Here is a 16,295-nt window from a genome sequence, read left to right as displayed (position 1 = left end):
TGTTATGGGAAAATAATTTTAATTAAAACGTTATAATTTTTAAAAAGAGTGATTTTGGTCTAGTCATTTTGAAGTTTTTAAAATCAAACCTACATAGCATAGTATATTATAATATAGTAACAATTAGAGCAAAAAATTCATATTTAACTACCTATTCAATTCATTCGTCAAAAAAAAAAAAAAAAACGCTATTGTGTTTAAACATTAGCCAATACGTGGGTAATTTAAGAATAATAGTGATTTAAAGACAACTTTTGTAGACTAAAACTTATAATAGTTAACTGTTATTTGTTAAACAAAAAATTGAATATTAAGCTTTATTACTCAATAATTTGCTATAGTAATTCTATTCAAGTAATTGTAAAAATTTAAATATATTTAACAATAAACGTTAAAAGTTTATTTCAAAAATGATTTACAAGATAGTACTTACATTCATACAACTGAAAAAATATTAGTATTTTAATATATTTACTAACGTACCTTATAAAACAAAATGATATAATATTCAACCACTTTAATGAACTTTATAAGAAATCAATTATATTTATAAAATAAATAAAAAATATAAACACCTAAATAGCTTAGGATACGATCAAAATATGCTAAATATGATTGAAAGCTATATTAATGGACAACACTTGACTTCCAAATGGAGCTGATTTACAAGTCAAATTTTTTTTCCTTTTTTTCATTTAAAATATAAAATATTTTACAACAATGTCTTACACGACAAAGGTATAATTCAAACAACTATATATTTGAATAGCAGTGAATAATTTGCTTTATGACAAACCCGCAAAAGTATAAATAAGTCCCATAGATTTAAATAAAAAAAATCAAAAAATAAATAACATTTTGAATAATGAAGCACTCGATGTAATACTTTTAGATGCAATAAAAATATACTGGTATCCAATTAAAATATTGCATATAATTATATAATAATTAATATTTACTTACACATATTAAATATACATGAGAAACTCACACGGATATTAATTCCTATAGTATTATAACTCATTAGAATTTTAATGAACATTAAACATTCATAAAAAGAGTATAAAATAACACAAATAACCAATAAATATGTTTAAAATACAATTCATTATTATTTATTCACACAGTTAAAAAAATGATATTGATTATGTTTCACAATCTTTTTACAAACTTTACGAACTTTACTTTTTCAAAATATTTTATATAGAGTCCAATAAACAATAATTCGAATTTAGTGTTGACTGTTCGGTTAAATACGTTGGATTCAAACTGATTAATGATACAAAACAGAACATAATTTTTTAAAAATGATAGAACCATTGGACATAGTTACACAATACTCATCATATAAGTACTTAAAGCGTTTTTTGCTAATAATAAGTATGTATAAGAAGTGAGTTGCTCAAATTTGAAATCTAGAACATAGATAACATAATACTTAATTTAAATTAGAAACACACTAAATTTGTATTATTCGACTACTTTATACATTTTAAATTCAAAATATATTTTACTGTGTATCAATTTTGTTAAAAAAAAATAAATAAAACAAAATGTACAGCCGCAGCTAGTCATTTTTTTTATAAATTTTAATATGGCATTTTTCTTTAAACATACGATTATTATTCCTTGTAAATTTCAGCATTTCCACAGAAAATACAATAAAATGTATACACATAAAATATACATTTTTCCGTTTTTTTTTTTTTAATTTTAAATAAAATAATAAATATGAGCAATTATTTAGAAGTAAATTGTATATATATATAAAAAAAAAAAAAAACAGTAAATACGGTATTTATTTTTCATGATGTTTATTATTTAATATGCAAATGTTTATTTCTTATAAGAAAACATTGTTCAAAAGATGTGATTAGATATATATTATACCTAACATAGGGAAAACCCAGAGTCAAATTATAAAATTATTTCAATTCACTTAAATAACAATTAATATTATATATTTATAATTGAATGAAATAAACGTAGGATTTATTACATTGATAATTTTAAGTACATTTAATTATCAACTACATTGATTCAACTTAAATACTAAAATATTTAAAAACTTCTATCTATTTTCGCTAAATATACCATCGATGGTAAGTTTCTAGACTGAAAAATATTTTAAAATCTTAAAAAGTAAATAACATTTGTTACAAATTGTCAAAAATTGTTAGGCGTATTTTATATACATTTTAAGTATTACCTATATTTTATATTGAAATGTGATCATAGCATGTAGATATTACAACGTATAGCAAAAAATTACAAATTAATTTTTTTTAATGATAATAATAATAATAATAACAATAAATAATAATTTTTTTTTTTAATGGTTACATTAGCCAATACGTGGGTAATTTAAGAATAATAGGAATTTAAAGACAACTTTTGCAGACTAAAACTTATAATAGTTAACTGTTATTTGTTAAACAAAAAATTGAATATTAAGCTTTATATTATACTTAATTTTATAATATATTTATATTATAATAATTTATAATACTTAATATTTATACTCAATAATTTGCTATAGTTATTCTATTCGAGTAATTGTAAAAATTAAAATATATTTAACAATAAACGTTAAAAGTTTGTTACTTCAAAAATGATTTACAAGATAGTACTTACATTCATACAACTGAAAAAATATTAGTATTTTAATGTATTTACTAACGTACCTTATAAAACAAAATGATATAATATTCAACCACTTTAATGAACTTTATAAGAAATCAATTATATTTATAAAAGAAATAAAAATTATTAACACCTAAATAGCTTAGGATATGATCAAAATATGCTAAATATGATTAAAAACTATATTAATGGACAACATTTGACTTCCAAATGGAGCTGATTTACAAATTAAATCTTAAAATATTACTAGTAAAACAAGTATCTGTATTTTGTTTACCTTTTAAGAATATATAATGATATTATAATACACGATATTCATCGTTTCTTATACATTTTAAGTCATATAATTTCACAAAACAATAGCAATTTACAAAATATTAACTATATTCTTCGATTTTGAAATTATTGAAACATGTAATCACACGACAAACGAATGGTAAAACATAATTAAATACTGAATAGTCATTTAAACTGTTGAAAATAACAATTTCGATGTTGTAGTTAACAAATAATTTATAATTGAACATTAATGTTTTATGAAATCTGTTTTGTTAAAATAAGAACGCAATATGTTCCCTGTATTCCCCTCATATAATTAATCATTAGTAACTTATATTCTGTCATAACTTAGTTTTTTTGAAAACTTCATAGGTTAACTCGAAAAAAAACTTAAATAATGAAATAATCAATTACAAGCGCTCTTTATTTATGGTTGTTAAAAAACTATCTACCAAAGTACTTTCAGAAAGATTCTCCTAAAAATTAATCTTTCTTAATATTTTTGATCTCCATAATTTACGGAATATATTGAATAATATAAATTTAAATAAACGCGATAAATATTTACTGAATAAACATTTGTGTTATCAATATTTGTCTATATACGTAAATTTATTATGTTAATGTTCGTCGCTTATCAGGATTTAAAATTTATTGTTTGATAACTGTACTTTTAATAGATACAGATACTTATTTTGTTTAATATTAATTCTTATAATAGTTACATAGACTTGATTTCAATTTAGTAGTGGATAGATTCGATTAAATTTTGCTTTTCTCATTTAAAAAAATATGAACAATATTATAAATAGCTTATCTGTATAATCAAACAATGCAAATTCAATTTGTGAAATAATTTTTTCTTGAATATCAGCAACATAACTAAAACTGAAATCCATGTACAGCACTATATAACGTGAACTTTAACCTTTGTATGTGTCTAATAGTCTATAAATGTACCTATTAATTTAAATATTCTTAATATAATATAATATAATATTTTAGTTCATATATTATATATAGGTACGTAATAAATTAGTTGGAAATATAACTATAGATATTCAAATATAAATAATCAAGACTAGGATTTTTTTTTATAGCTATTCATTATATTACTATCGTCGATAAAAATTTAAAAGGAATTCTCATACCCATGTAAATAAATAAAACTAATAACATTTCAGGAATAACTTAATTTTGTTAGTTTGTTTTCTGATTGGAAGGACTAACGTCCGTGATTGAATTATGAATAAAAACGAATAGGTAACTACATCAATAAAAAAAAAAATACATTTGTCATTTTACATTTGAGAAATGAGAAGGAAAAGAAGAAGTATGAAGTACCAATTAAAAATATTCGGTAGCTCATATAACTATGTTTATATTATAATCACATGCAATCGTAACCTCGTAATTGTAAATCGTTTATTTATAATTTCCATTTTTTCTAAAAAACCAAATGCAATAATAATTTATAAATGACATTTTATTTCAATATCCAATTGGAAAATATATTACAAAACATTTGTTGAAAATCAATATGTTAAACTAAAACGTCGAACCGCAATTTTATGTACGTCATGTTTTAGTAAATACTATTATGAATGGAATAGTTTTTATTTCTTAAGAAACGTTACAGTTCTAGAGATTTTACGATTACTACGAAGTAGATGGATACACTATTTTAAAATAAAAAATAAATCAAAGGATGTAAAAAAAAAAAAAATGTGTAATTAATAAGTGTAAAACAGTATAAAATAATACAGTTGACTAATAAAACCGTTAAATTAAAAATAAAAATAAACAATTTTACTAGTAATTGACATTTGTGTCAAAGCATTGGATAAATAAAAACAAAAATTCGATTTTTTCCAGTAAAAATCGTTTACTAAAACCCTCGGGCCACGTGTTCTAAGTAAAATCTAAAACCTTGAAAATTACTGCGCAGTCAATTGATTTCTTCATAATACCAAAATCAATTGGGTATATGGTATACATTTCAAAAAGTAATAAATATTGTTTTTTAAAACTGAATAAATCATAAATGTGTATGTTTAACGAATTTCGTGATTTAATTTAATTGCTGGAAATACTATAACACAATTAAATTATTAATAAATATGTTATATTAACAATCCATTAGTAAATATTATTGTACAGTATTTGACCATAAATCAACAAACTATAAGACCTTGGATATCTACAAATCAAATAATTCCCGCTGTTTTGTTAAAAATAAATGTTATACTATATGTAATATATGTAAATTATATAAAAATACAATAAACATAATTCACATATATATTCGGAACATATCTTTGAATACAACAAGACTTCCAGCTATTAGAAAAATAATACACCAAACAATAACTAGTTTAATTTAATTTAATCTCATTATCGATAATAAATTATATCAATACTAACTACACGATATATTTATTATTTACATTATTTAATCGTACAGTGATATATTTGTATTTATTACAATCTACTATTTATAATGCTATCGGCAAATTAAATAACCTACATGAATTTAATTTCAAAAATTTTCTTCGTAGAAATCTGTCTATACAAATTAACTGTATTAAAATTATTAATGACCCGTCAACTATGAAAACCTCGAAATTAATATTGAATTAAAAGGTTAAATAATAATAAACTGCCGAGGTATGAATTATATCCAAACATTATTAACAGAATAGTATGCATATATTACATTAATACATTTCTAGTTTAAATTTTATGTAGCAGAACAATTGACAACACGCATATTATTATGTATAATGTGCACTTACCTAAATAAAAATTCGAATATTAAGATGTGCTTTAAATTATTTAAATCTGAACAGGTGTTAAAAAAATAATATTGTTTACCAAGTAAAATAATATAAAATAATGCACAATATCCACTAGATTTTTATTTGAACAAAAAAAACTGATACTTATATAGTATATAACCAATATTTATAAATATCTAAATAATTTATGGACCGCATGAGAGAAATTAAAACTGATTTTACAATAAAATGTTTAAAAACCAAGTTTCTAATTATTAGTAAGTACTTATAATTCGATATTGAATTACATATTAGTAACATTTTTTATTTTTATCTACTCGTATATTATTCAATAACAAAATTAAAATAAAAGCAATATTAGTTAAAAAAAATAAAACGTATTGATAAATAGGTATTTCGAAAGACGAACGATGTATTTTTTTTTTTTTTAATAGATATAACTAAATACTGCCCGATTTTATTTTATCCTTCAAACACTGATTATGTCCAAATTGTATTTGCATCGACTTTTTAACGGATTTTTAATAAGTAAAATATTCAAACAAGGTTTCGTTGATGTAAACGTTTTTCGGATTTCAATCAATATAATTTTAAATGGATACCCATGTACATTATATAAGAAATCAACCAATCATCTAGATTTTGAAGATAACACTTATCTGCTAGGTAATTTGTAAACAAAACGAAAAAAACAACTGATGCCAGATCGGTATAATGATATAATTAACAAGATGATAATATATTATATTAAAATGATTATCTCGAAATTACAAAATGCGATATTGTATTAATAAAATAATTGATTTGCTAACGTTTATGTTCACCGTTTACACGATTTCTGCACCGGCAATAGATTCGAATGATTTCATTCGTCGAAAATAAAAAATGTATTTAAAGCTCAAAAAAAGTTCAAATTCTTCGGCGTACAATTTTTAGAATATTATCTTTACTCCTTCGTACTTGTCGTTCGGTGAAATACATTTGAATAAATATTAATTATTCCGAGTAGAGGATTTAATAATTGAATCGTTGAATAAAATTAACATGTGTCTTACCTGTAACGGGTGAGCTATGCGTTCTCTTGACGTTGGCAACGTCCAGCGTGTCTTGTAACGGACGTTTCCTGTTCTCGGCCGCGTGTTGTTGTTTTTGTTGCTGTTGCTGCTGCTGCTGGGGATGGTGTAAATTATGGTGATCGCCGTTGGCCGACGATGTCGGGCACGCGTCCATCATTTTCACTTCGCCGGCGACTACGGCTGTCGGAAAGCAACGACCGCCGATCGACGGCGGTACCGCCAACGATAACGGCGACGATAACGACAACGAAGATAAAGGCGACGAGGACGACGACGATGTCGACGAGGGTGACGACGACGACGACGACGACGGAGGCGGCAGCGGTGGCGGCGGCGACGACGACGACGACGACGATAACAGCGGCGAACACATACCGGCGCCGGCCGCGGCCACCGAATCGAACTGCATCGCGTACAACATTCGCTGGCAAAAGTAATGGTCAGGCGCCGACGCCGTGGCCGCGTACAGCTCCGCGCCATCGGCGCCGCCGAACATACCGCCACCGCCGGCACCCGACTGCGATGTACCGGTCAAAAATTGCATCGCGGCAAATTTTCCACTCCTCCGGTGTATTTCAAAATAACGTTACGAATGATACGAAGACGTGTTAATACGATTTTGAATCGTTCCGAACGGATCGACGACGGCGGAACGTTAAAACGGAAACGATAACAGTGAAATAATAACGATTATTGTTTTTTATTTTTTGTTCCCTTCGACGGACGACTACGAGAAGCGATAAACAAAAATTGTTTATTAACAAACGTTTGCTGTTTTTACGACTTTTTTTTTTTATTTTTCTTAATTATTTTCAATACGATTATTGTTTTCGACTCGGCCGCGGATAACGGATCGCGCGCGAACGTGTCGTACTCGTCTTATCAACTGATACTGCTGCTGCTGCTGCTTCTGCTGCTGCTGTTGCTGGTGCCGTCGCGGTTGCTGCTGCGACGACGGTCGTTAGCTGTTGAGCGCGGTCAGGGTTAACACGTGTGCGCAACGCGAGTGTCCATGTGCCCCCGGGGGTCGAAGCGTTGGCCGAATCGTACGGTTACGGTGACTGTAAGCGAGTTAAACGTCGGCGGTGGTGGTGGTGGTGGCACGCGTTGGGGCCGGTTACGACCCGGTGACGACGACGACGACGACGACGACGACGACGACAGACGACGACGATGATAGCGACAGACGATAACGCGGGTGCATGCGAGCAGGCGTTGTTTAACGATTAGCAAACGCGACCGGTGTGCCACGGGTCCGCGCTCGGTGGCTGCCGGTCGACCGCCCGTGCCCTTGCCGCCAAAAGACCTTGTCCGACCCGCGCGCCGCCAGCTGGCCCCCTCTCCACAGTCCACCAACCGCTTTCCCTTCCAAGTCGCGCGATCGCGCGCGCCGCCGAAACCGCTGCCCGTTTAGCCCGTCTACGACTACTATACAAAGCAACCGCTGCACGTCGTCGGTCGTGTCGGTCGGCCGACTACGCGCGAGCGAACCGACGTAACAATTTGAATGTACATATTATTACAATATTTTTGAATGACGGTACAATACGTACACGGTGTGTTACCCGCACGTTTACGGCCGTTAAGAAAATATAAATAAAACGTGAGCGCTAATGAGACACACCAAACACCACGTTTTATAGGATACGCCGTGATTAGATGTAAAAACGTAATTGAATAGATAAATAAAAACGTAATGCATACGACCAGAAGTGAATCCCAACGACTTTCACTGAAACACCGGAGCTTTGGAACGGAACATTTGAAAAATTACTCTTAAGAATAACTTCAAACCCCGTAAAAATCTTAAGCACATGATATAATAAAATAATACGTTGTTTCAATAAGTTAATCATAATAATTTAGGTATTACCAGGAAGAAAAATTATATCAATAGTCACTAATTAGAAAACAAATGAAAGAACCTTTAATGTAATTTCAGCTGTATCGATGATTTCGAGAGTTTGAGGTTCGTGTTTCATCGTGACCCAGCGGTCTATTATTATTACAATTGTATGTTGAATATGATGATTTTCTATTCAAAGTCCTTTCTAATAAGAAAAACCTGCAGTAAGATCAACTAAACGACCCCAAAAATTACCTTTTTTATTACTATAAGCCCTCATTATAGACAGACCATATGCGGCCACCCTCACGGTACGTGGTGTAATCATAGTAATAAGAAAATATTTCAAATCATTTTTTTTTCTTTTTTTAATAAATTAAAAACGACAAAACTTTATTTGTGTATGCTCTTACAATACATTCTCGTTCAAATAACTTGTTCTCGATTAATTTTTTCACTGATTTTTCAAAAACATTTAAGACTGAATCGATTATCGTATGGACATCTAAATATTATAAGAAATAACCGCAAAGGCGCAAAATGTATAATATTAAGTTTTAATTACAATCGCAATTAAACGAAGACAACAGTGCAGAGACTCAATGTTATTTTTTATCCTGAACCTTTTTAAATGTCATAAAGTCACTCAGACCTTCGAAATTATGTATTCCAATTTTATAGGAAAAAGTTTTACAAAATCTATTCACGTATGGGAGTGTAAAAAAACATCACTCTAAACTAACGATTCCTTTGGAAAAAATGTCAACAGTGAATATACAAAAAATTTATTTATTTTCATCACATATTTTGAACGAAGTGAAATTATCGATTTGAAAAAGCTTCCCCAATGATTCCTAGTACACCCCTACTAATCTTACTTTTTTTTTCCGAGTACAGTGGAGTGATTACTCGAGAGCATTTTCAAACGCCTGGCTTTTAGCCTTGTTTTCGGCCTCAACGGTCTCGTTCCACATGGCAGATTTTTATTGCTTTGAGCCATTAATCTCTGCCATCGGTCGGTCGCACAGTACCGCTGTCTATGTGAAATATGTATCATTGTATCAAATGTGTCTAAATACCTAATATATTTCGTTTTATCGATGAATTTTATAACTATGGGTCATATTAAGACCATTAGGTGAATTTTCGAGTTTGTTTAACGTGATATTTTTTTTACACTGGCACACCTGGCCACCTCCGCGACCTCATTGAAAATATTGTAATGTACTTCCTGTCACACCTAATCGAACAAAAACTAATAAAAACATAGACATTTATGTAATATTAGACCTGTAAATCAAAATGTATTGATACTTTGATACATAATTTATACACAGTGGCGTATTTTCAAATTTTTTTTATGGGGGATTTTATATTTTTCTAAAAATGTTTATAATATAATTTAAAAATAGATACAAGTTATAAATTAACAATTGTAATATTCTACTATTAATCGTATTTATAGAAGAATTATTTATAATCGCATATTATAAATTAATGTTCTCTTTCTCTGAAACTTCGTAGCAAGTCATTTATGACTTTTGAACCTTATTTTCTTCTGTGGGGAGGTCGAGACCTTAGAACTCTTTCTCTCCCAAAAATATGCCACTGCATATATATGTGCGCGTGTGTGTGTGCATATGTATATATATGTGTATAGATGTGTATATATTTATGTATATAGGTAGAGTTGTCCGAAAGTTTTTCGGGACCAGGAGCGAATTGATATGGGGGCCCTTCGACTATAATAATAGGATATGTTAAACAAAATACTCACTGAGAACCACAAAATTCTTGCAAATGTATTTTTCCAAACTTTAGCCAATCAAGCTCATTTAAATTTATGCACTGAATTACATACTTACATAATCAGTGGTGGATCCAGGATTTTTTTTTTGGAGGGTTTTGAAAAATGTTTTCCCTTGGGATATTTTTTATAACATTGCAGTTAGTAATTGATAATGAATTAAGATAATAGTAATATAATACATTAATTTAAATCTTAGACAACTATTTTCTTGTACGAATAATAATACAAATTATATACTTTAAAAAAAAAAAAATATTTTTTTTTTTTTCATAAAATTATTGATTTTTAATATATATTTTTCCTGATTTTGGGAGCGGTTAACCCCCCTTCCCGTGGATCCACCACCATACATAATATAATTGAATATTATTTATAATTTAATCGCTCAATGTAATCGGAGAAGTCGCTAAACTCTCACACGCACGCGACTTTAATCACCGACCCGCAGTGTGTAAAATTGCTCTATGTTATAGAGGCTTTATTATTAATTATTATATATAAAGACTATAGGAGCCCCCTAAAAAATATTCCAACAATGGGGCCTGGGACAAAATGATCTCGTTGCCCCACCCCCTCTGAACGGCCCTGAATGAAAATGATATATTATAGGATACGTTTAATGTTTATTTATTTACAATTTTAAAAATATTTGATTTTGATGATAAATATTAATTCGTGAGTACAAAAAAATTAGTATAGTTATATTTGAAAGCACTTGAGGATTCTAAAAAATGCTTTTAATATAAGCTACCTTCACTTCATACTAATGAATAAACATTTTTCTCTATGGCATTATCAAAATTATCGGTAAATATATTTTAATTAATCAGTTTTCATGGAAATATTAAAATAATTTTTATAACGGTTAGGTATACATATATTTATTTTAACTTTCTAAATATTTTTCTAACAATTAATTTCAGATTTTCAATTACAAGTTGCTTAAACAATAAAAATGTTCATATTTTAATTTACATATACTTAATGAATAACGTCTAAGCGTTATGAAAAGATTTAAAAAATATTACATACATTAAAATTAAAAATTTTCGTTTCAACTACTCGTTACCGAACAATTAAAGAAATATGTATTATTATTAAGCTTATTGATTTAAAATCACATAAAAGTTAAAAATATATCTTCTAGAGATGGGTATGAGAAAAAAGATCTAAATTATCCGAGTATCTGGTTATTCAAATCAGGATTTACAGAAGTATCCGAATTATCAGGATTTATGAATTTGCTTTTTATGTAACTTATAATTATTTTTAATTGCTAGTAAAACAATTTTTTTTCTTTATTGTAACAACAAATTAATATAATATTTTATGAATTTCAACATATTTATCATAACTCCAATAGTTTTATAATTTATTATTAGTTACCAAATAACAATTTATTGAATTGTTGAATTTATTTTATACCTTTATGACTTACAGCAATAGCATGACTGAATATCCAATTAACTTATTTTAACTGTAAAACCTTTAAATGATTATTGAATAAGCTTTTCTAAAGATGAGTTAAATTTATATAACAATAGAATAAAGGAATGATACAATAATAATTGTAATCGATATAATTATTTACAGGACAAGTTTTCATATAATTATCAAATAAAAATTTGAGTCATCGAACAGAAAAATTGAATTGAATAATTCATAAAATCCGGATATGTCTATCACCAAAATTGGTTAGTAGTAAAATTACACAAGTAGGTAGGTACATTACAATTTTTATGTCACATAGTATATACTAGATAAGTAACTTTATTTTCGTAAAAAAAAAACAAGTAGGTAGTAAAACTATAAATTACATAAGATTTTAAGTTACTGAACAGAATAATATAGTACAGTAAGATATACAAAGGTGTGAGAAGAATTCTTGTACATCCATTATGAACCATATATGTTGTTATAAGTCGCATTCAAAATATGGTTAATTTATGGAGTCACGTACACACAATAAGGCTGAGAAATAGTAGTATAAATTATATAGAACATACAACTTAAACTAAAACTAAATACTTAACATTATATTACCTACGCCACATTTACTATTTAGAATACAAAGCACATATTACATAATATTATTTTAAACGAAGATAATTTTTTATTTTATTAACTTTTTAAACAATAGTTTCAATATTTTACCTAGAGCCAGGCATGTCAAGGTGGATGAATATTTGCAGGCCAATCGGCTTTGGTTAAGTTATTTCATCTAATGTCATCTATGTCACTAATACTCGAATGGGTGTTAATTCGAATATTTAACAATTTAACGCACTGTATTCCAAGACCTATTAGGTTAGAAAGCAATTATAATCAATATAGCATAACATAACGGACGATATATATTAAATTCGAGTGCTGGAATCATAACATAATAAACAAAAATAAATTTACAAATATTAAAAATTATATTAATATATAATTATAACACTATAGTTATATATTCTTATTCAAATGCATTTTTATTATCACATGAAAGGATAAATTAATAGTTATAAAATTGCATTACAAAATGAAACATTTCTTTTATTAATTGTATCAAACTAACTAGATCGCACTTACAATTTAGGTAAGTATCCATATTTTATATTATATAGTTTATTTTAATTTATACGTGATAAACATGATACATTAACTATATCATTGTTATTTATAGTCATAAATCATAATCAATTGCGTAATGGACAATAATTGCGAGTTTTAACTTTAACTCTCAACTTTAATTAAAGATTGTTCTTAATTTTATTTTGAAGAAAATCCATTCATTTCTGGACGTAGATGAAATGCTTGTAAATTACTTGAACTACTCGATTTCCAATCGGAAAATACTTCGTTCCTCTTTCTATTATGACTGCATATGGAATTATTTATCAGACTATGGAGTTGCAAATTATTTCCCGATGTGGCGCAATTTTAATTTCTAAACCATTATCAAAATTATAATATATTGATCAATGTGCAAACAATTTATTTACCCAGTAATCTAGATGAACAAAAGTTTTTACAAATATATTTCATGGGTAACTCAGAGAATGAAATAAAAATTCGTTTGTCTGTTGCTCCTAAAGTCAATAAATATATATTTTATGATTTACAATTGGATTTATCACGATTAGATTTTTTTTATTTGCCTACAGTAACTTAATTTAACATAAAGATAAGCATTTATTTTCACGGGCAAAGCCGGGTAATTCAACTTGTTACTTTTATAATTTTTAGTCCATGGTTTTTTCTGGAATATTTAGGGCCGTTACACACGAGCAATATTTCATCGTACGATTTGTTTATCGTACGAAAATATTACCGTACGATACTATAGTTGGCAGAAAATATGACCGATATTTATCGGACGATACTATGTAATTTTGTCATTTGTGATTCTACAGTTGCACAAGACACACGTTTGTAAATACAGTGATAGTGATACAGTCTTTTTTTATTTCTTTAATCTCTTAATATATACTGCAATGGATAACATAGTTACTTTATATACAGGCCCTATTATTTGCACAATTTTGGACTGCATACTTGATTTTACTGCTTTAAATGAAAATTTAGTTTCGCTACTATCTCATAAAAATGAATATATTACGTATATAATATATATATATGCATTAAATTTTAAAAAATTCAATAATATACATATTTCCTAGTAGTTGGCTTATTATTTAATTTTTGTTTTGTAAACCGTAGTGCACACTTGTACATTCGTGATGAACATTGTGTGTCGGGATGCACACAAAAATAGGGCCTGTTTATATATGGGATATTATTTACTAGCAAAAAAAAAGAAAATAAACAGAAAAATCGAAAATTTTGGGTTCATCCCTTATTAAATAATTGCCTGTCAGAAGGCGCATTTACAATAAATTTTCACGGTCTCAGAAATGATCTAAGAAAATGTTTTAATTATTTCTCTATGACAGTTTCAGCATATGATGAACTAATTACAACATTCGTTGGACAAAAACTGATAAAAATGGACACAAATATGCGAAAATCTATGACTTCCGCTGAAAAATTGGCAGTTACTTTGAGGTAAATATAATATTTTTAATCTCTTTTTAGCAACAAATTTTACCATTTTATTAACAAATGAAAAAAAGTAAAACTAAAGTTAAACAAAATATTTTAATCTTTGTAAAAATATATATAAATAAACTGAATAACATAACTTTTAAGAATACAAAAAAAAACATTTAAACTTTTTTTAATTCAATATTTCATGAACTTTTTCTTAAATTAAGTCGGTACGTGGATGCTGAGAATAAATAGCTATATAAGAAACACGTTAATGAAGGGAGACTGTGACTTGGAACGTGAACGAGGCTGCGAATCTTCAGGAGATTGTTTGTGTAATTTGGAGACGAAGGGGAAACAATACTCGAATGTTGTGTAGATATACGTTGTATGGAACTAAAATATTGCGATGTATCGTTCTGATTGGACACAATTGGTTTATGACTATATGCATAATTTTGGTGAATTGAATGGCTTGGATAGTTAGGTGACCCCTGTGCGGATGTGTTATGTTGAAAATTCATATGTTGTAAAACAGTTTGATGTTGAATACTTGGACTATGTGAAGACACATATTGATTGTTATTTGAGTACATTTTATACGAAAATTGTGCTTGGTATAAATAATGCTGATGATATAAATATAAAATATTGAGAAATTATTATTTAAATTGAATGTATTATTATACAATGTTTTAGTAAGAAATAAAATGTCAACTACTTACCAATTAGTTTTTGTTGCTGACTAGAAATCTTATTGAAATCTGGATAAAATAAGACATATATTTCTTCCCAAGACGCTCTTTTTGAATTTCTATCTGAATAATGATCCATACTTTTATCCCAAAGAAGAGCTCTTGATTAGACTTCACTTATAAGTACATCTATATCTATATTTAAATTATCGCCTGAAAATTCACAAATTTTTGGCGTGGGCGAATTCGCTCCAGCAGAGGTTGCATTCATTTAAGGACAGTGGTTAAAGTGGGAGGGATGGAGGGGGATGGAGTCCTCCTTCCTATTTAAGGTAAGATTATGCGTCCTCTTTAATTTAAGTCGCCAAAAGTCTGGGTGGACGCTTAATGACATTGGTCACTAAAATACGATATTGAATACACAATACTTATTATAATATTATAATATTACATGAAATTTATTTTTTTGATTAATTTGAACAAGTGGAAAAAATAAATAATATGTAATCATAATATATAAATTATTTATATTTATTTGTATTTATATATTACAGTAATAATGTATTTCAATTTGTTTTTACTGAGCAGGCCTATACATATGTATAGAATTATTTTTCTTTGGGGGAAATTTGTTTTTACAGACTATGAAAATAAATTTTTTAAGAACATATATGTGTAACAGAAGAGGCTTAGACCTCATGGGTTTCCTAAAAAAAGTTAGTAAGATTTAGAATTATGGAGAACGCTCTCCATATAATTTTAGATAAATTTCTAACAAAATAAACGTTGTTGAAGTCAAAACATATAATCTTATGTATTATTAATGTTTAATTATAGTTTTAAGAATTATGTTAAAATGTAAAATTTTCTAGACATTTTGCTGAGTGTAATAGATGACTATTATGTATTAATATTACCTTATTTTCTAAAACTTTTTTTTGAGATTTTAGGATCTATTACAACTCGGCTGTTTTTTAAGGCTTAATTACAGTGTAGGAGACTGACTCGCTGAATACTTAAAATACTGAAATAATTATTTTAATGATGTTGACTTACTCATTAATTATTGTTTTATCGATTGTAAGATTTTTGCAGCTTCGTGGTCCTTTGTCACAG

The 16,295-nt window shown here is 27.8% G+C and overlaps 1 protein-coding gene across 1 annotated transcript in view; it reads right to left on the bottom strand.

Annotated features, from left to right (window-relative positions):
• LOC112682651 (RNA-binding protein Nova-1) overlaps nt 1–8,083 on the bottom strand; it is a 79,320-nt gene extending 71,237 nt beyond the window's left edge. The window contains exon 1 of the mRNA XM_025553324.1: nt 6,776–8,083. Coding sequence (XP_025409109.1) covers nt 6,776–7,340 — 565 coding nt within the window. The 5' untranslated portion in view covers nt 7,341–8,083. The remainder of the gene's footprint in view (nt 1–6,775) is intronic.
• Between the last annotated feature and the right edge of the window lie 8,212 nt (nt 8,084–16,295).

This window comes from Sipha flava, unplaced genomic scaffold (assembly GCF_003268045.1).
Source record: "Sipha flava isolate LNK unplaced genomic scaffold, YSA_version1 207_pilon_pilon, whole genome shotgun sequence".
NCBI classification, from domain to species: Eukaryota; Metazoa; Arthropoda; class Insecta; order Hemiptera; family Aphididae; genus Sipha; species Sipha flava.
This window is presented reverse-complemented; position numbering and strand designations above follow the sequence as displayed.